Raw genomic sequence first — 20158 nt, forward strand, 5'->3', positions numbered from 1 at the left:
AGATAGATGAAATAGTTCACCATGAAATAGTAATTTGCGAGTAAGGATATAGTTAGTGAATATAGTAAATCTTCTAAACTTTGTGATAATTTTTTATGTGTGATAATCAGACTTGTATATCTACATATATTTTTATTAAATTACTAATTTAAGTCAAATGTATTGTAATTTTAATATTTTAAACTTCTTTTCTTTTTTACTAAAAATTTACTAGAGAGAACATTCTTAATCTGTAAAATTAAATTAAAATATTATAAAATCCATAAATGTGTTGAGAAATTGCATAATAATTTATAATAATTTGCATTTGTTATCATTAATCGTTTTTTATTATTATACATCGAACAGATATTTCTGTACAAATTTCGTTACTAATTTAATGTTTTATGACACTATATACGTTAAGTTTTGTGATTCTTAAGATTGTGATCTTACGGTAACGAATGTTCGTAACAAGAAAAAGTTTTTTTTATTAAGTAAATTGTAGTTGTACTTTGAAATTTTGGTTTTTTCCTCCTAACCGACATTTAAGTATGCAAATACATTTTATTCAGAAGAAATGTAAGTAATGGTAAAATTATGATAAAGATGTATATTTTGCTAAGAAATATAAATTCTTATCAAAACATACAAGTGAAATTTGCTGCATTTCAATTTCTTGTCCATTCTTTCATTCTTAATTTGTTACTTTTTGACTTAAATATTATCATATACTAAACTATCAAATTTCTCCCATTTCTCTTAACCTAAATTGATAAAATTCCACTTGTGACAGAACAAACAGGTACAATAAAAATTTATTACATGACGTTGTATGAACGTTTGCGATATTTGCACTGTCATCTTCAACCTAATTTGAATTATTTTTTAAATTTCTGTACAGATCGATAATATTTGCTGTAATTGAATTTTATGTGTAATTCAATTTTATGCTCTTCTTTATGGTTCAACATTAACTTTTCTATTAAAATATTCTTATTTTTCTTATTAATATTGTATTCCAAAGTTTCAAATATACGAGAATTATAAAAAAAATATTATTTTTAGGACATGCCACAAGTTTTTCATAAATAGCATATCCCATCCACACTTCTGATGCTTTCAGTATGAGAGAAATAGAAAAATATGGTTAGTTACTGATACCTGTTTTCATCCAAAAGTTATCACAAATATTAATTACTATTTTTACTACCTCACTGTATAATGGTATAAAAGTATGTATACATAAGCATGCATTTATTTAGAATCTGACAAATTAAATTTTAATTGTTCTTTTTATAGTCCTTACACTTATGTGTAACCAAACAAAGTAAATTAAACCATAGCATGCATTATATAAATAATTTAATTTTTATCTTATATTATTATAGGTATAAATCACAATTGTACATTCATTTAGTTTTTAATTTAATTTACTTATTAGTTGTATCTGCTGTACATAATTTTTAATATATTATTATAAAATTTTAACAATTGTACTATAAGGAATTTACTATTTATTTTTACTTACGATAAAAAACGTAAAATAATAATTGAATGATTTTATTATACTGTTGTTTTTAAATATGTAATTAAATGTCTCATGTCTCATTATTTTATACTATATAGAAATATAGATATTGTGTAAGTTGAAAATTATTATTATACATTATTATTTGTGCAGGCAAACTGGAATAAAAAACGACGTTTGGCCTGTGAGCCTGCTATAGCAGTGGAAACATCTTTACATAAAAATATGTTTTGTTGGGGCAGTACCATTCATGGTGAACTAGGTTTAGGTGGTATAGAGGATGAAAATATTTTAATTCCTCGTGAAGTCGATTTTAAAAAAGCTTCAAAAATTCAACATAGTGAGTTTATTTATGAAATCATATATTAGATTTTTATTTAATTGTTTTTTTAAATAATTTCTTTGCAGTTGCTTGTGGTGAAAATTATACAGTAATTATTACTCAAGATGGTGAAATATATTCATGTGGAAACAATGACTATGGACAACTTGGTCATAAACAAGGAACAAAAAGATTTCGTAAATATATTAATAAATAATAATTAATAAATCAGAAAATCAAGTTTAGATTAAGATTGGATTAAATATTTAATTTTATATTTAGAATTGATATCTGGACTAGATGCATTTGTATTTAAGAAAGCAGCTTGTGGAGCATACCATACTTTAGCAGTAAATGAATGGGGTCAATTGTTCAGTTGGGGATCTAATACAGAAGGTCAATTAGGTAATGATATTTATAAAGTTCCTAGTTATTTTTTTTAAGGATTTATATTTTAACTTTGTTACAGGTTTGAATTCAAGAAATTTTATGGAATGTTCACCACGTATGGTAAAAACATTAGGTACAAGTATAGTAATACAAGTAGCTTGTGGCATGAAACATGCACTTGCATTAACAAATAATGGAGAATTATATAGTTGGGGTTCTAATAGTGAAGGACAACTTGGCTTAGGTGTTGATAATAAATATGAAATAAAACCTAAACTTATCAGTAGTTTAATTGGTATCCCTATTGTCTTTATTGCTTGTGGAGGATATCATACCATAGCTGTATCAAAATCAGGTACTGTAAAAAAAAATGTACAAGAAATCATTTTTATTATTAGAGAAATAATTAAATTTTTCCATAGGAGCTGTATTTGGATGGGGAAAGAATACATTTGGTCAATTGGGATTAAATGATACACAAGATAGAAATTTACCATACCAACTGCAAACATTACAAAATGCAAAGATATGTTATGCAGCTTGTGGAGAAGAATTTTCTGCATTTTTAACAGTTGTAAGTATTCTTACGTCATCAAATAGTTTTATCAAATATTATATAAAACTTATATTAGGATGGAGGTGTGTTTACATGTGGTGCAGGAATGTATGGTCAGTTAGGCCATGGAAACAATAGTAATGAAATTTTACCTCGTCAAGTTATGGAACTTATGGGCAGCACAGTTACACAGGTTTATTGCACAAAGTACAATTTGATACATCATCTGTTTATTAACATGTTATATTAAATATCTCATTTTAAGATCTCATGCGGCAAAAGACATACTTTGGCATTGGTACCTTCACGAGGTAGAGTTTATGCATGGGGTTTGGGTGGTACAGGTCAATTAGGTAATCATTCTACTCGAAGCATAACAACTCCACAAGTAGTACATGGTCCATGGATTGCACCAAATGGTTCTTCAATAATGGATCTTGATAAACAACATAGTTCTTGTACAATTGGCTATGTCGTTAAACATATTTTTACTGGTGGAGATCACTGTTTCGCTACAGTAGTTCTACAAAATGTAAACATTTTTTTCAAGTGACAATGATTAAATGTTTCTGCAAAAAATGGAAGAAATAGATTTAACTACTTTCAGGATAATATAAAACCAGATGACTGTAGAATAATAGAAAGCTCCTTTCAAATTCTTACAATAACCGAAAAACAATTAATGGCATGTCAACGAGTACCTGCAAATTCACCTGTTGATCATGAACTTATGACGTGAGTAGAAAAGTTAATACTTGAGGCTGTTATATATGAATATAACGAATTTTTTTATTGTTTATTTAAAAGACAATTAATTCTATTTTTAAGCAATAATAAAACAGTCATTTTGCTTCTTTTATACATAATTAGTAATAACATTTATTTATACAATTTTGTGAATTAATATACTTATAGATATTTAGAAACGGTATTTAAAAGTCTATCCTGTGTAACTGGATCGTTTTTACTTGAAAATGATGCTCGTTATGGATGTTCAAATAAGCATCATGGGGTGAATATTGATCAAGCAAGTAAATTGTTCGGAATTATTAGAGAATTGGATAACAGCACAATTCAAGAACTGGTATATAGGAAAAATAAATTTTACGAACTTTAAATATCATCATACTTAAAATTACAACAAATGTATTATTCTTTCTTCAGATATTTACTTGCATATCAGACAGCTTGATTCCTTCTCTTGTTAATCTACCGCCTAAGATAATTTGTCCGGAATCTTTAAGAGTCTATTTAATATTACCTTTGTATCACGGTTTTTTAAATCCACTTAATTGTAATGTATTACATAAACCATTCTGCAAAGCTGTTTTAGCATTAAAACCAGAGGTTCTTGAAATTGTTGCAAATTGGTGGCTTAAAGCACCACCTTATTATTTTGAGAGATTAGTTAGAGTTCATAAATCAGTTGTTCTACATTATGTAAAACAATCTAAGCCGAATAAGGTAATATTTACGAATTACTTTTTCTATTATTTAAAGAAATTAATAAGACGCTTAAAATGTATGTTTTGAATATTTTTATATAGGTTTTATTATGGGATGTGACATTACAAGTTGCCTTAGATTCTTTACACTTGCTAAATAAATTGAACAATGAAGGTGACGAAGGCCACAAAGTACCTTATTCTACATTTCATTTGCCAGAATTAATAGAACTTATAGATATAAGGGCCGATTACATAAAATGGATTTCAGAAAATGAATCTTCTTCAGTACGTTATGTATATAACTGTTTGATTTATTAAACCTCTTAAGTTATTAAAAACTTGTTAATTGAATACCCATAGGGTTTTGTTTACATAATTAAACCTTTTTTCAGTATCAAAAAGTGTTCTGTAATTATCCGTTTCTTCTTGACGCAAATGCTAAAATTATACTGCTTGAAACAGACCAAGCTATCCAGGTAAAATATAAACTTGTACTGTAAATATGTTTTTATATTTTTTATATTACATATATGTTATGTTAGATGCAATCAGCAATGAACGAGGCAGCAACCCGTGCATCCATTATCCATCAAATATTTTTTGATCCATTTTCTATAGACGCACGACATCATACTCAGTTTGTAATATTAAACGTTTCACGGGAAAACATAGTTGCTGATACTTTACGAGAATTGGCACAATACGATTCTAGTGATTTAAAAAAGCCTCTTCGAGTGAGTATTGTAACTGGATTTGAAATATTTTATTTATAAAAGGTAACTAATGAAGTTATTTTATAAAGGTAAAATTTCACGGTGAAGAAGCAGAAGATGCAGGTGGAGTTAAAAAGGAATTTTTTATGCTGTTATTAAGAGAAATTCTAGACCCTAAATATGGCATGTTTAAACAATATGAAGAAACCAGAGTTATCTGGTTCAGTGAAGATTCTCTTGAAGACGAAAACATGTATTTTTTAATTGGAATTCTTTGTGGTTTAGTTATTTATAATTTTATTATTATTGACTTACCATTCCCGTTAGCTCTATACAAAAAATTGTTACATGAACCAGTTGGTTTAAATGATATTAAAGATATGTCACCAATATTTGCCAAGTAAGTTAAATCACATATACTTTCTGAATAAGTATAATATAATAATGCAAAATGATATACAATGTTTAATAATTACAGGAGTATGCAAAATATACTTGATTATGAAGAAGCAGATTTTGAGGAAGTTTTTGGTTTACATTTTGAAGTGGTTAGAGAAGTGTTTGGCGAAAAAAAAATATATGAACTTATACCAAATGGTACTAAAGTTCCTGTTACATTGAAAAATAAGTATGCAGATATATTTTAAATATTAAATTTCTGTTTTATACTTTTATTTTAAGCTTCATATTTTAATGAAATTATTCTTGCAGGAAACAATTTGTTGATTTGTACGTAGATTATACATTAAACAAATCTGTAGATCCTCATTTTCAAGCATTTTATAAAGGTTTTCATAAAGTTTGCGGTGGTCGTGTATTGGAATTATTTCACAGTTATGAACTTATGGCCGTAGTAGTAGGAAATGAAGATTACGATTGGGAAGAATTACAAAAGAATACAGTTTATAAAAATGGATACACAAAAGATAACTCTACTATTGTGCTCTTTTGGCAAGTGTTTCGCGAACTTACATTAGAAGACAAGAAAAAATTTTTGTTATTTTTGACAGGAAGTGATAGGATACCTATACAAGGCATGAAAGCGATCAAGGTAGATTATTTAAATTCTATATTTGACAATATTGTAGTATAGCCTCTATTCAGCCTATAGTGTAGCTTTTATTTTTATTTTTATTTTTTTATTACTTTAATTGAAATTTTATAATATTTATTATTATCTTTTTATTTTAGATTACAATACAACCAGTGAATGATGAACGTTTATTACCTGTTGCTCATACATGTTTTAATTTGCTTGATCTACCACGATATCAAACGCGAGAAAGATTACGATATAAATTACTGCAAGCAATCCAACAAACCCAAGGCTTTTCTCTAGTATAAATTTACTATTTTAATTGTATAGTACGTGCATAATACTATAGCCACAAAGCTAGGTTTCCACATTAAAAAATTAAATATTATTCTGTATTTTTTAGAGGCTATATATTTGAGTGTTAAATAAGAGATTTACATAATTGTTGCTCTATTTTTCTACAATTTATTTAATTAATATTATCTAGTCGAATATTAAAAGAACTTGTACATATAAAATTCAAATTAGTAATATAATACATAGTCGAATACCATAGAAATAGATTTGATTCAAAATATAAACACTGGTTTGAGAAACGACGTACACAAATATTGTATTATGCACGTTATTTATTATGACAAACTACTATTTAAATACAATTTTTTAAATTTTAATTTTGTAGTTTTATTAATGATTTATTAAAAAAAAAAAAGATAATATTTGAAATTATCACATTACTTTGTATCCCAAAAGTAAGAAAACTCAGGGAAAATTGTTATTTAATAAATCAAAGATATTGATAATTATTTTTTTAACTTTTTAAAAGTTAATTCTTTTAAATTATCACAATAAATAATTGTTTGATAAAAAACAAATCAGAATTTATGTAACTTGACGATGATTTTTTAAATTTGATATTATTACTTTTTAATAAGAAATAATAAATTGAAATGTGATTAATTCTAGAATTGGAATTTTATAAATCATACGAAACAATTTATACTAATGTTAATGAATAAATACATTTTGTATGATTATTCTAAACGAACTATTGTGTTATATTCAAGTTGTACTTTGAAATAAATCTTTTTAAAAAGACAAACGTTTGATAGTTAAATTTGTAAATATTTTTTATTTATACACATCAATATATTACATTTATTAAAAAGTTTCGTTAGTCATGTAATCGACACATGGTCATTTTTCTTTTTTTTTTAACTTTTTCAATATTAATAATTTATTCATAAAAATTTGTCGTACTTCATTCGAATTTTCGTATTTTTATTCGAACAGTGGCATTCGTTAGTCGTTGGGAAATTTGCATTAATCGATATTTTTTATCATAGTGACAACACATGTACCATCGGAACACATACTTCAATTAATTGTCACCATTATTTCGGGAGATAAATATTGCTCTGTTAAAAAATTTGTTTTCATTTATATATTCATTGTTTTCACTGAAGAAAATAAAAAGCAACACGATTTCAAAGTTTTAAAGACGAAAAAACAGTAAGTGTTCCATCAGTCTCGGCACATGGAAAATATTTATGTTCAAATTCGAAATTCGGACAGAGGGTATCTCAAGAACCGCGAGAAAATAAAGACATCTTACTCGTGAAAGTATACTATCTCGGGAGGGGGAGGGATTAATATTAATTTCGACTAAGAGCTGAAAGAGCGAAACACGTATTTTATCGTACGTGTACAGTTCCTAGTCCTATATGTATAAAAAATGAAATTTGAACTGAAATATAATTTGGATTATTCGTGTATGATCCTTCTTCTTCTTTTCAATGCTTTTCCTTCTTATTAATTTCGAAATTTAACGATAGGACATCATCCTGAGTGATTTCTTCTGTTTTCTCCATCAACTGTAACGTTTCATTTCAAATGACCAAAAAAAAAAAAAAAAAAAAAAAAAAAAAAAGAAGAAATTTACGGTTCTCATAAACGTTGTGAAACATACATCAAGCTCAGGACGAATTTACGAATAAGATAAATAACATCCAAATTGATTTACTAATGCTGATAAGAAGGGGTGAAGTATTGAGTGCCTGGCGGAGCTCGGTAACCGGGATAGGTGCTGTTCAGAGCGTGTTGCGCGAAAAATCCGCTGTAATCCTTTTGCACTCTACGAGGCCTAAAAGCAGGACCTTTCGCCAACTCCATCCTAGCTCTGTTTTCGGCTTCCGTTTGAGCTTTCACCGATTGCGGCGGCCACTTTAAATCTCCTCTCATATTTCCACTTACTGGAGCCTTTGTCGCGGCAGGTTGTGCTTGGTAAACTGGCGCTGGTGCCTGAAACAACGTTTAATTATTTCTAAATATCACGACATACACATAATATCCTAATTTTCTCAATACAAGTTCGCGCACATAAGAAAAGATCTAAAACATTTGTCTGGATAGAAGAGCTAGCTTTAGAGCTGCGTTACAACGCAGAAATTCGATAATGTAAACTTTGAAAATGATTCCGTGAAGATTGTGAGAGTAGCGCATATTTCAGGATTGAGCTCATGCCAGACGTTCTGCATTATTTCGTGCTAGTTTCTACAAATTATTGTGTTATATCAAGCGCGTATCTAATATAAGGAGCATGCGTGGGCGGGATACTCAATTCCATTCTTCTTTTTCTTTTTTTTTTTCTTCTCGCTCGCTGCCGTTATTCGAGACTGAGAAGTTTTCTCGATATAAATATTTCTCACACAAGAGTTTAATTAGGCGACATTTAAAAAATATATTACCTGTGATATCGGAGGCTGCGGGCGAAGTGTGATCGTGGAGGGCGGTGCTTCAAACGCGGCGGGGGGTTGATTTTGTGCCGGTCGTGTCGAACTATAATCTTGGTGTTGCTGCAATTAACAACACAATTCGATTAATCTTACGATTTACGAGCGACGCGCATAGAATTTTTCAACGTAATCAGAATCACGAGGGAAACACATGTTGAGATTTAACAGCCGTTGACTACACGCTTGTTTCCAGAACAGTGGAGGAAAGTGCACATAAAATACTCAGAAGGTACAACGAGTTCCTTGTTATCGTATACGTCTTCTGCGAAGCGATCCACCTGTTAAACTTTTCAACTGCGCATAGGTGTCGACCTCGGACGAAATTTCGAAAGTTGAAAGAGAAATTACGACGAAATTTCGGATTATAATATCATATAAATTATTAATTATCTTTATCTATACAATTATTATTACATAATTTAACTACCTTTATTATATAATTATTACTGTATAATTTAACTGAAATTTATTTATTAATTAAATGAAATTTATTATTCAACTATTTATTAAATTATTCAAAATTCGAGAAAATTTATTATTTAAAATTACAGACATTATTTGAAGTTGAAGAACAAAATAATAATAATAATCCCCAACATATTATAATCCTTCGTTTGTTTCCTTCAACAATTTGACGTACAATACGCTTGTGTGATAATGCAAGTGTAAGCCGACACCTATGCATCGAGCACTTACCTGGTAATCCTGTTGCTGTTGCTGACTGATTGGCCAATTAGGCTGAATCGGTTGTTGGGAGATGGGAGAAGTGGCCGGGGGTGTTACCGGTCGCCAACCCTTTGGGCCCGGCTGATGTTGGAAATGCGACGGTTGCCGTAGCGTTCCACCAGGGCTAACCGGCGACGGAGACGATGGAACGGCGCTTCGTGTCGACGAACGAGCGATCGTCGAAGGTGGCTGCGGTGACGAACCTGACGAGGGACTGCTCTGGTACGAGGCGAGATCACCGATTCCACGGGTCTTTCGGAGGGAAAATAAAAGGGAAAAAACAGAGGCTTTTGTAGGCATCGCCATTCACCGAACAATTGTTCGATTCAAATCATCCTTTCGAATTGTTTCGAGCGCGGTACCCGAGGAGGGATAATTGTCTTGAGATATATCCGCCTCGATATATCCATGGTGGTGTAGTCAACCGCGTAGTCAAACGTTTATTTATATCTCGTATTAATGCTACGTGTGCGTGATTCACGAATATATACTACTTATGGCCAACGTGCACGAAATCAGAATTATACGACGAGATTTCCTACGATACAATTCGCATCGTCTGGCATTGATGGAAAATCGTTTTCGACGGAGAAAGGTTTGTAGGAAATCCCTCTCTTCGACCTCGTTCAGATTAGTCAATTCACTTGAATTCGAACTATGTGCATTGGTGATGACACGAGTGGACTTGACCAATGCAAACGAAGGTTGTGACACGGTGTAACAGCAAGCACGATGGGAGCAATTCACATTCGTTAAGAAACAGGATGAGAAAAACAGAAAAACATTTGAACATTTGATGCACGCATGACAAATGCAAACAGTAACGAGACAAGTAGAAAAAAAAAAAAAAAAAAGAAGAACACGAGACAAAAAAATCACATGTAATTCGAGCAAAGGTGCAGGAGCGAACTCGCTTCTCGTTGCGATAAATCTCGGTGTGGCATTGGAGCTGCCACGTTTCTTAAAGTTGTATGTATAAAGTTCTGTAACTACGACTCGGCAATTGTAATTCGCTAATTCATTTTGTCAGAAACACACGTGTCTCACGCTAATCGTTCTACTCAGTGTCAAGCATACGTATAATTTTAACGAGGTTCTTTCAAATGATGAAATTTACCTTCGCCTGTACAGGGCCTTGTTCCACAAAGTCGAAGTCCTGATCTTCCGGAGGTGGTGGCCAAGCTACGCGCTTGAGTCCTGCAAATAGTTAAATCAAATAACTCCTGTTATCACACGAGTTGAAAAGTTTATTACATTTATTAACAATATGCATATATATAAACATATTTTGGTGATTCTAGTACATTAATTGCACCATGGAAATTGAAACAGTGAGCATTGTGCAACAAAATGACAAATATTTGTCTATGTATCGTATTTTTAGTTCTGAGAAAAAGTTATTGGGAGGTTGACAAAAGTTTATATATAATTTTGTACAAGATGTCTCGACCAAAAAGTCACGTGTACCGATACATCATGTTGTGTTTCAAGCAATGACGTGGACGCCAGTAACGTTGTACAAGTTATATTTTTAAAATGTCATTAAATTTCGTTGCACTTCTCCAGAAATTTCGACGATCCAGGCAAAGTGAAATTTTTTTCTGAATAATAATGTTAATAATATAAAAATAATTGACGTTACATGTGAATAGTGTTTTAATTGATTTTAATCTTGCGTCTCGATTTGTTGAAAACGTTTCAGAGATTGTTAGAAAGAATTCATGAAATTCCTTGTACACAATAATACAAAGTCTTGTTATAACGACATCAGCAGAGAGTTTTAAACGAGTCTTCGTGCTTTTCGTCAGATTTCACATTTTAATAAACACATCGACGTATTTGGCTAGGGATCGAGTTTCGTTCGTCGTGTTTAATTAAAACAAAAAAAAAAAAAAAAGAAGCGTGGGAAAGATTCGTTATTACGTCAATAACAAATTATTGTTCACGCTACTACACCGCAACATCATACCGGCCAAGTTTATATTTGCGCGATTATTGCCGAAGAATTTTCACAATTTTCGGTTCAGCCTTGCAGTATTTTTAGGTTCTTTGGTTTTGGAGCCTTGAATGTTGGATATCGAGAGGCCATGGATACGAAAATATATTTTTAGAGACAGCGGCGAATTTCTTATTAATCCACGTCGATATAAATTCAAGTAATTTAAAGTCTCGACAGGTGCTTAGCACGAAAGAAGATACTCGTTCTCCGCATTGATATTACCTCGGTACTAGCGCTTTATTAAGCTAAATCGTTTGACAAGTTGTAAAGCAAGATTAAACCTCCCGTTAAATTGTCCCTCGATTGAAATTCTATGGAAGAAACTTAAACTAGAAAATCTGGGGAAACCGTCAGTTTAGACTGTACTCGTAAGAGTATCGTTTAAACAGGTGTTCACCATCACGTTTGAAATGTATACGACATTTTATTTATTTAATCACATTCGAGCTGACGTTGATTATAATCGTTTCTAGAACCTTCGAACTTTTCGCGGAACTTCCACGAAACGAATGCTACTGTACAGTCACAAAAGTTATACACGAAACAAGGTTTCATTCCAATTTTTACGATAGGGAAAAATAGATGGAACATACAACGTGCATTGAAAATTACATCGCGCAAATGTAACCTCTTCGTATCGAGCAGACATTTCGTAAATTGAACGCGATAGATTTCTGGCACAATGGGATCATGAATCAATAGAATCAATTGCGCCATTCATAAGCAACAGTATAGTCATAGATACGTATCAAACTTTCACTGAGACACCAGCGAATTCAACTATTTCTCCGATCACGTACCGTTGTTTCACACGTCCTTTTACAAGAATTTCACTGAGGAAGAAGACGTGGCAGAAGAAGAGAGAAACGACTTTGCCAAACCGGATACTCGCCAACAACTGACGCTACCCCGAACTCACCTGTACCTTTCATTATCGCAGATCGTTCTAGCCACCGATTTTAGAAGATTTCTGGTAACTGGCCAATAAATGGAGGTTGATATGAACAAGTGAAAAAGAATTTCGTTGCGAGTTTTTTTAACCATTTGAGAAATGACTTTTCTCTCTCTTTTTTTTTTATAACTTATGACTATCTGCCAATTACATCACCAAGCACCCAACATCGTCCCAAAAATGACAGATACGACCATGAGAAGAGTAAAAAGAAGACTAACATTTGTGATATCGAGAGCATAGTTATTGCTCGACGTTACTCGAAACATGGCTCTGTTTAATCACTGGCGAACATCGAAAGCAAAAAGGCCAAATATCAAGCATGAAAAGGATAAAAAGCAGAATTTAATCCTTCACTGCTAACATGTACACTGTTTAACTCTCAATGTATGTTTAACTCTCAATAAGAAATCAAAATTATATATAAAACTCGACGTGACTGAGAATCACTAAGACATTTGACTTGATCGAGGGTCGTGGCAATAAAAATCAATTCACTCTACTTTAGAATGTTCTAGCAGCAGGATTAAGGATTAAGAAAGGCTCGTCGAATCAAAGTTCTGTCATGCAAGTGACATTGTTAGTGTTCACCTCTCCGTAGATACGTTAAACTGGCTTGTCTGAAAGTGATGTTAGTCTCCCTGGCTCATGGTTAGCAGCTCGCAGCGTAAGATTCGCTTCTTGTTAGTCTTCGTCGTTTGGATTAATGCGCGACTTCGATGGCTGAAATCTTTGGATCAGTTTCTTTTATACATAGGTGCATACTACTTGTCTTTTCCACATTGTCTAAAGTCGTTTCTTGTTAATAAATTGTCCTCCTCTATTGCTGTATCAGGTAACAAATTTGCATCTTAACTCTTCGTCTTGTCAAAAAAATATCTATTTGCATCATCAAGTTTGACTTTCGGCCAGATATTCGATAATAACGACAGCGTCTTCATGTCAAAAATTTGTTACAGCGACGTGGTACAATGACGGATTAACCAACGAACGCTTAGAAAGTTTAACTTTCGACTTTATCGCGAGAAAGTTCACTGTACCAAACGACGGACGTAGTGGAAGAGAATTTACACAGTCGTTATTATTTTCTATCCAAGGAACAATGTATATTAGTAGCAAGAAACGACTTCTCTCTTTGAAAGGGATCGGATAATCCTTGTTTACTCACTGGGTTGACCACCTCGTTGCCTTGCTTCTTCTTCTTCGAGCATTCGTAAAACCGCACTGTTTTGTAAATTCGCTGGTTTGGCGAGTTGATTGAAATCGATCCTAGAAAAAAATCAACAACATCCCTGTTTATCACCCGCATTATACCCAACTATAATAAAACTGTCGTATTTTCCCTCGTCACAGATCAAACCAAAGGATCAAGGACTTTCAAGCAAGATTCATCTCGTTTTACTTCTTTCTTTCTACAGTCAGTTTGACCGAATCCCTTCGAATTCAATCAAACTTAATCATTCCGTGTGTCAATCACCTGCTTTGAGCGAGCATGTTGTCACGAGGAAAGGGTCGACGATACAGAAGGGAAGTCGTACGTCGCGCGAGAAGAACCGGTGGTGTACCATGCACCCCGAGGCCACCGAACGCGAAACTAAGTCAAGTACGACAGCATTCGCGGACTTTGCGCAACGGCTACAGGCTCCGAGAGGGGTTTATTTCTAACTCGTGTGATTCGGTACTCTGAAAATAACGGTCGACTCGCCAATGACGACGAGAAGGCTGATTCATCGACCTGTAACCGGTCAGCATCCACACGTTGACGGGCCGGACTAATATGAATCCGTCAAACGACACACGTGGACCAGGTACAGCTTCTTTTGATTGACGCAAGGTGGTCGCAATGCCAATGAAACCCTCTGTCTTCTCATCCCCAACGCGCTTAACTCTCTTGCCTTCGAAACGCTACTACATATTAGGTTCTTTTGCAAAAGCGAAAGATTGAACAAATGATTGCGTAACAGAAAAAAAAATGTACATCGTACAAGATGGAAGACTTATTAAGAATATGACTATAGATGTCTTTTTTGTTTCTGACAATGAGAGAAGAATTATTTTTATCGGTCTTTATTTCAATCGGTGTTCCTTTCTATTATTGCATATGCTCGTAAAGTTGTGAATTACCGGTGGATTTATTTCTTTTAAGAATAAAATGTGCAATACACGCAGCGAGAATAAAATTTTAAAAACGAAGATCTGCTGTTAAATTGAAGTTGGATTGCTCTCCACTAATGGTTGTGTAACAAGGATCGCGTAAGTTACTTCTTGGCATGTGTGTAATCACGGGACACGGGTGGGGAAATATTTTCAAAAGTTATATCGCACGTCGAATCTCGACACAAATGGTAATTTGAATTGTCAAGCTTATGTGTATATATAACTTTGAGTGCAAAGGAACTGACTTACCCAACTGCACCATTAGCTAAAACTTGAGTTTGCCTGTCCAAAGTCTCCTGTATTGCTTGAGGCGAGTATAAATTGATAGGGGAGTTGAACTGTTTGTTCACAAACATTGTCCTTTGTGCAGACATAGTTGCGTTTATGTGCAATTAGTTTCTAATTCTGGAAAGTTCGACAAACAAACTTACATTAAAAAGATACATGTAATATATGTCACATTCATTTTTTGTAATATTTGTAATTATATTTCGTTGCTTCCAATGCACGAAATATAAGCAAGAGTCGCAAATTTAATGCGTTATTGCGACGAGATGTGTTGACAGTAATTATGTAAAGTAAATCGTTACTTTATATTATTCATTTGCCTGTGTTTAACATACTTATTTCACTCCACCTTTTTTAATTAAAAATACAGTTCACTTCTTCGAACAATATAACGCGACTTGTAACACGCGCAAATATTGACCTTCAATGCACAAGCGAGTAAAAATAGGAATAATTAACATCATATCACGGCTGCCAGTCACGTTAACTATTTGTCTTAAAATTGTCGTTCAAACGACACTCACGTATCTACATACCACGAATCTGCCTATCACGATATCCTTCACGAAACTAGGTCAAATTAGGCGGAACAAATACGGCGTTAGTATAATTATCGTTTGGCAAACCAACACGGAGTTTACGATTAAATTATTCTGCTAATCGAACATTAATTCAACGTCCGTGACTACCGATCTGGTAAATTCGGCAAATTTCTCACGGTATGTCGTGGCTGTTGGTCGAAATTTTGCCAGTAATTAATCACACGTACCAGTCCCGATTCAACGATACATTACCCTGGATTGGCACGCGAATAATTATAAGGATGGAATCGGACGCACGATCTCGTAACATAAATACCATTAGCCAACCCGGTGATTCATCGTCGAACCGATCGCATATTGTAACGAAGTGCAAACAACTTCGCGAGAACTGGGTCACGAATCATCGCCACGATGTTTCGGGATCGTTCGCCGAGTGTTTGGATATCCGATATCTAAATTTGCAGACGATCGAAAGTTGTTCGTAAAATTTCTGCCAAGAAAAATGCTCAGGGGCGTCTCGTGCGAAACGAGAGTATCCGTCAAAGACCGCGAGATCCGTGGAACCGGTAGGTTGTTGGTCATCGTCGTCTTCTGGCTTTGCTATACTATACACCGGCTTCCTCCGGAATTCGCGGAACATACTTCGAGTTCACTGACATATATGACTCTTAGAAATAGAAACTAGAAACGTCCTGTGTTTACCGTGTACACAACCACTTGCGAGGGATGTTACGGTAGCTATTCTGGTGCGCGGTGGACGAGTCTAGAAAAAAAAAAGGAAAGAGAATGTTGATTAAATCCTTATGCTTATATTTTTTATTCTTATTTTATTTTATTTTAATCTTATATTTTTCAACATCTTACTGTATATTTACGACGTTTTCAAACCTCAGAGTCTGTAATGCCTATTTCGAAAATTTGCCAGTCGTGTTATCAAGAAACAACCGACGTGATAACACGTGGTAATTACGCTGGAATGATGTGTCACGCACGTTGAGAATTGTTTGTCCCAAAATTGCAATATTTTCTCAGTTTTAAATATATTTAAATATATTTAAATATAACCCAGGCAAAGCAAATAACAAATTTATTACTTCTCAATAATTTCTATCCAGTGATATCGTACCGACGAGTTCAAAAAGAAAGCGACGAATTATTGTGTACGGTTTGGTCACTCGTTATGGTCCGCAATCGGTTGCCAGCGCAAGTGGTTAACCTCTTGCGCTGGAATGACGTGTCACGCACGTTGAGAATTTTTTGTCTCAAAATTGCAATATTTCCTCAGTTTCAAGTATATTTAAGTAAAACAAAATAGGCAAAACAAATAACAAATTTATTACTTCTCAATAATTTCTATCCAGTGATATCGTACCGACGAGTTCAAAAAGAAAGCGACGAATTATTGTGTACGGTTTGGTCACTCGTTATGGTCCGCAATCGGTTGCCAGCGCAAGTGGTTAACCTCTTGCGCTGGAATGACGTGTCACGCACGTTGAGAATTTTTTGTCTCAAAATTGCAATATTTCCTCAGTTTCAAGTATATTTAAGTAAAACAAAATAGGCAAAACAAATAACAAATTTATTACTTCTCAATAATTTCTATTCAGTGATATTGTGCCGACAAGTTCAAAGAAAAAGCGACGAATTATTGTGTACGGTTTGGTCACTCGTTATGGTCCGCAATCAGTTGCCAACTGAAATGACGTGCCACGTACGTTGAGAATTTTTTGTCCCAAAATTGCAATATTTCCTCAGTTTCAAGTATATTTAAGTAAAACAAAATAGACGAAACAAATAACAAATTTATTACTTGTCAATAATTTCTATCCAGTGATATAGTACCGACGAGTTCAAAGAAAAAGCGACGAATTATTGTGTACGGTTTGGTCACTCGTTACGGTCCGCAATCAGTTGCCAGCGCAAGTGGTTAAAACACGAAGAACCGACAGTTAGTAGCGAAAATGAAAGTGAAAAATGCGAGAACAAGTTTAAAATGTCTTGTACTTGGAATTAAATTTTCAACGCTGTTCATGAAAAAACGGGTATGCAAATTTCAATAATAAAAACCTACTCCGATCTATCAGAGCGAAAGGGATCTCGCGTCCGATTGGTTGAATCGTCAGTTTGGAACTCGGTTACGCCGAGCTGCTGATGGCCGGAAACTCGGACGAAAACAGCGAAGAATTGAAAAAAAAAACGAAGATACGTCTACGTACGAGTGGAGGGAACGTTTATCTTATGAAAGTTTCGGATTCTCTTTGACGCGTCACTGGTGAGCAGCCACCGGTAGTCTACCGTAGTTATTTTTGCTGCGAAATTCCTCCGAATATATCTACATCGTCCGCAAAATCTCTACATCTCCCTCTTTCCACTTCGTGACCCGGCAGCATCCAATGATACTTCTGGCTGTGTATTAGATTACAGCGGAATTGCGGATTCGATAGCGTGTCGGACAGCCAGCCAAGCCTTTCGAAAGATTCGGGCGACAATTAGTCTCGGAAATCTATGACGCTGCTTTTTGAGACACACACAAACACACACACACACACACACAAAATTCGCGTTTTCTTTTACATAACTGATATCTATTCCAAGCTCGTTCGCTCGTATTTAGACGATGCTTGTATTGCAGACTGTCGTTGGAGATTCGTGCCAGTTTTCCAAAAAAACTTACACGCACAGCTACGCGTCTAAAAACGTTCGATCATGTATTTTTTTTTTTTCTGTGTGTATGCCGATTTAATTTTCTGTGTGTTCCAAATATTTCACGCACCCTGGCGATCTGACGAAAAATGTTGGACACGGGACTGGAACTTTGCCTCTGTTTGTTAAACAACCGTGTGACTCGTGTAGTTGCATTTATCACGCGATCTATTTTCACGCTTATTTTGGCTACGTTTTGATGTTCTAACTATCTTTCTCGAATCTCGAGCAATGCTCTGCAAAATTCGAAACACTATGGTTAACGAAATTTCCCTTGATACTTCAACCCTGATTATTTTGTTTGGACGATCTAGGAGCAGTAACAATCAAATTTCTAGTAAATATGTGATATTCAAATATCAATGAGCCAGAACGCGAAATATTTCTTGTCCTAAGAGTCGATCGTCCAACACAGGTAACATCGTTAATGCCGTGGTCGATAATCGTTTGGAACAACTGTTACCAACGATCGCTTTAAGAATCAATCGCGTCGCAGCTGGATACACAATTATCGATATATTCGGTCAGTTTTATAATCACGTTTTACCGACTATCGACGACTTTTTCCTCTCGCAACAAACGCAAAGCTCGATTAAAATACGCAGATTTCCTCGAAGAAATAAAGCACGAAGCGAAAGCAAAATGAATTTTTTTCAGTTTAGCATTTCTGCAGGAAAAGAAAAAAAAAAAAAAAAGATAGCAGAATGTAGATAAGTTAATGGAAGAGGCGGAACACACGTTCTTATCGTTCTTACGTTTCACGCAAATATTTGAATATTACCGGAATTGTACGATAAACGATTCGTCGAAATGAAATAAACGGGAGTCGTTTGATGGTTTTGTAATAAACGTGAAGGGCTGTTCTGAAGAATAACATAAATATGATCGAATATTTTGCCTTTTGTTTCTAGTGACAACAAATCAAATGCATGATACGATAAAATGTTAAGTATATAAAATATGCGTAAGCGATTTCCTGTGTCTAATGTCAGATAGTCCTATGTCTAACGTCTAATGTCAGATTGCTTAGTTGCGTGAATCCTCGTTTATTCCCGTCATCGTCAAACATTTTTCAACTGGTAAAACATTTCATATGTTACTCGTGCGCTGTGAATTGCAATAAATCTTGATGCGTATGCGTGATAACAAAACGTTTACGTTGAAACGCAGTAAACTCCAAATTTATACTATACGTATATTACACGTTTTACATTACATTTAAAGGATTGATGAAAGGTAAAACTTTTTAAAAATTAATGAAAATTCAATATTCCCGGATTTCACTCTTACACGATTCTTTAACGAATCTATCTCGATTTTTCAAAAATCCAAGGTGAAAAAAAAAAAAGTAAGAGTTCCGCTTGTGTGATAAATCACCCTTCCTCCCGAGTCACTATAATTTCTAGGTTTGCAGGACGAAAATGCGAGGCATGACGATTCACAGCGACAGGCACCTACCTTTGCGCTAGAACGCAAGGCACGCGGGTTTCTTGGGTGGCGAAACACACTGGACTCGGAAAAGCGAAAGCACGAGAGAACTGGCGGAGAACCACCCCCTCCCTGTCGGAAGAGCCGTCGAATCGTTCTCCTTTCCTCCTCTGACTCGTTAGTTATTTTCGACCCCCGTTCTCCACCAATCTCCACATCCGACAACGCTCCTGGCAAACGTAGGAAACTGTTTTGCGTTTCCTGAAATTCTCTTTTTTCGAAATTGTTGACCATTCTCCAACAATCTTGTTTACTGTTGCAATCCAAACACCTGGATAAGAAATCATTTCCTCTTGAAACGATGACGAGAGTATATCACGACGATATTTTCTTGGTGCAAATTGTTTAACGATATTTTATGACCTGTTCCTTGTTGTAAAAACTGATATTTCCCGTCTAGAGTACACCATACGAAACATAGGCGCGCGCTTACAATAGAAATTTCATATTTATATCACGAGAGAAAACGGAAGCCTATTTTTAGATATCTATACACTTCCTCGCTGGTATTTTTAGGAAATTTCACGCTCCGT

General features: G+C 34.1%; 2 protein-coding genes across 8 annotated transcripts; one reads left to right on the forward strand and one right to left on the reverse strand.

Annotated features, from left to right (window-relative positions):
* The first annotated feature begins 390 nt into the window (after window positions 1-390).
* Window positions 391-7077, forward strand: LOC122530484 (probable E3 ubiquitin-protein ligase HERC4). Of its 2 annotated transcripts, none has more exons than XM_043657492.1 (19): window positions 391-561; window positions 1048-1128; window positions 1664-1850; window positions 1919-2029; window positions 2115-2237; window positions 2302-2577; window positions 2645-2796; window positions 2855-2971; window positions 3044-3310; window positions 3386-3513; window positions 3694-3862; window positions 3943-4242; window positions 4326-4520; window positions 4619-4702; window positions 4769-4960; window positions 5029-5339; window positions 5418-5567; window positions 5651-5990; window positions 6131-7077. In XM_043657492.1, the coding sequence occupies exons 2-19, from the start codon at window positions 1126-1128 to the stop codon at window positions 6281-6283; spliced, it is 3258 nt and encodes a 1085-aa protein (XP_043513427.1). In that variant the 5' UTR covers window positions 391-561; window positions 1048-1125; the 3' UTR covers window positions 6284-7077. The 2 variants fall into 2 exon arrangements, with proteins under 2 accessions (XP_043513427.1, XP_043513428.1); XM_043657493.1 differs by having other exon boundaries at window positions 392-561; window positions 4326-4511.
* A 10-nt stretch (window positions 7078-7087) lies between these two features.
* On the reverse strand, window positions 7088-19828 carry LOC122530491 (vegetative cell wall protein gp1-like). 6 transcript variants are annotated; one of them, XM_043657505.1, is made up of 8 exons: window positions 19596-19817; window positions 16137-16197; window positions 14854-15009; window positions 13616-13716; window positions 10614-10693; window positions 9467-9748; window positions 8723-8830; window positions 7088-8276 (listed from the first exon to the last, which is right to left on the reverse strand). In XM_043657505.1, the coding sequence occupies exons 3-8, from the start codon at window positions 14976-14978 to the stop codon at window positions 7998-8000; spliced, it is 975 nt and encodes a 324-aa protein (XP_043513440.1). In that variant the 5' UTR covers window positions 14979-15009; window positions 16137-16197; window positions 19596-19817; the 3' UTR covers window positions 7088-7997. The 6 variants fall into 6 exon arrangements, with proteins under 6 accessions (XP_043513440.1, XP_043513441.1, XP_043513443.1 ...); XM_043657506.1 differs by lacking the exon at window positions 19596-19817 and adding an exon at window positions 17506-17663; XM_043657508.1 differs by lacking the exon at window positions 16137-16197 and having other exon boundaries at window positions 19596-19828.
* Window positions 19829-20158: the final 330 nt, after the last annotated feature.

The sequence above is a fragment of the Frieseomelitta varia genome, unplaced genomic scaffold (assembly GCF_011392965.1).
Source record: "Frieseomelitta varia isolate USP_RPSP 00005682 unplaced genomic scaffold, Fvar_1.2 scaffold_345, whole genome shotgun sequence".
NCBI lineage: Eukaryota > Metazoa > Arthropoda > Insecta > Hymenoptera > Apidae > Frieseomelitta > Frieseomelitta varia.

Bases quoted from the DNA above. Each gene is read 5' to 3' on its own strand.
- LOC122530491 (XM_043657508.1), bottom strand. From the start codon at position 14,978: ATGTCTGCACAAAGGACAATGTTTGTGAACAAACAGTTCAACTCCCCT. The intron at 10,694-13,615 runs GTGAGTAAACAA...AACTATTTGCAG, and splicing joins GCAACGAGGTGGTCAACCCA to GACTCAAGCGCGTAGCTTGG. The intron at 9,749-10,613 runs GTAAATTTCATC...TCCCTCCGAAAG, and splicing joins AAGGCCCTGTACAGGCGAAG to ACCCGTGGAATCGGTGATCT.
- LOC122530484 (XM_043657492.1), top strand. The intron at 2,578-2,644 runs GTACTGTAAAAA...ATTTTTCCATAG, and splicing joins CATAGCTGTATCAAAATCAG to GAGCTGTATTTGGATGGGGA. The intron at 5,991-6,130 runs GTAGATTATTTA...TTTTTATTTTAG, and splicing joins AAGGCATGAAAGCGATCAAG to ATTACAATACAACCAGTGAA.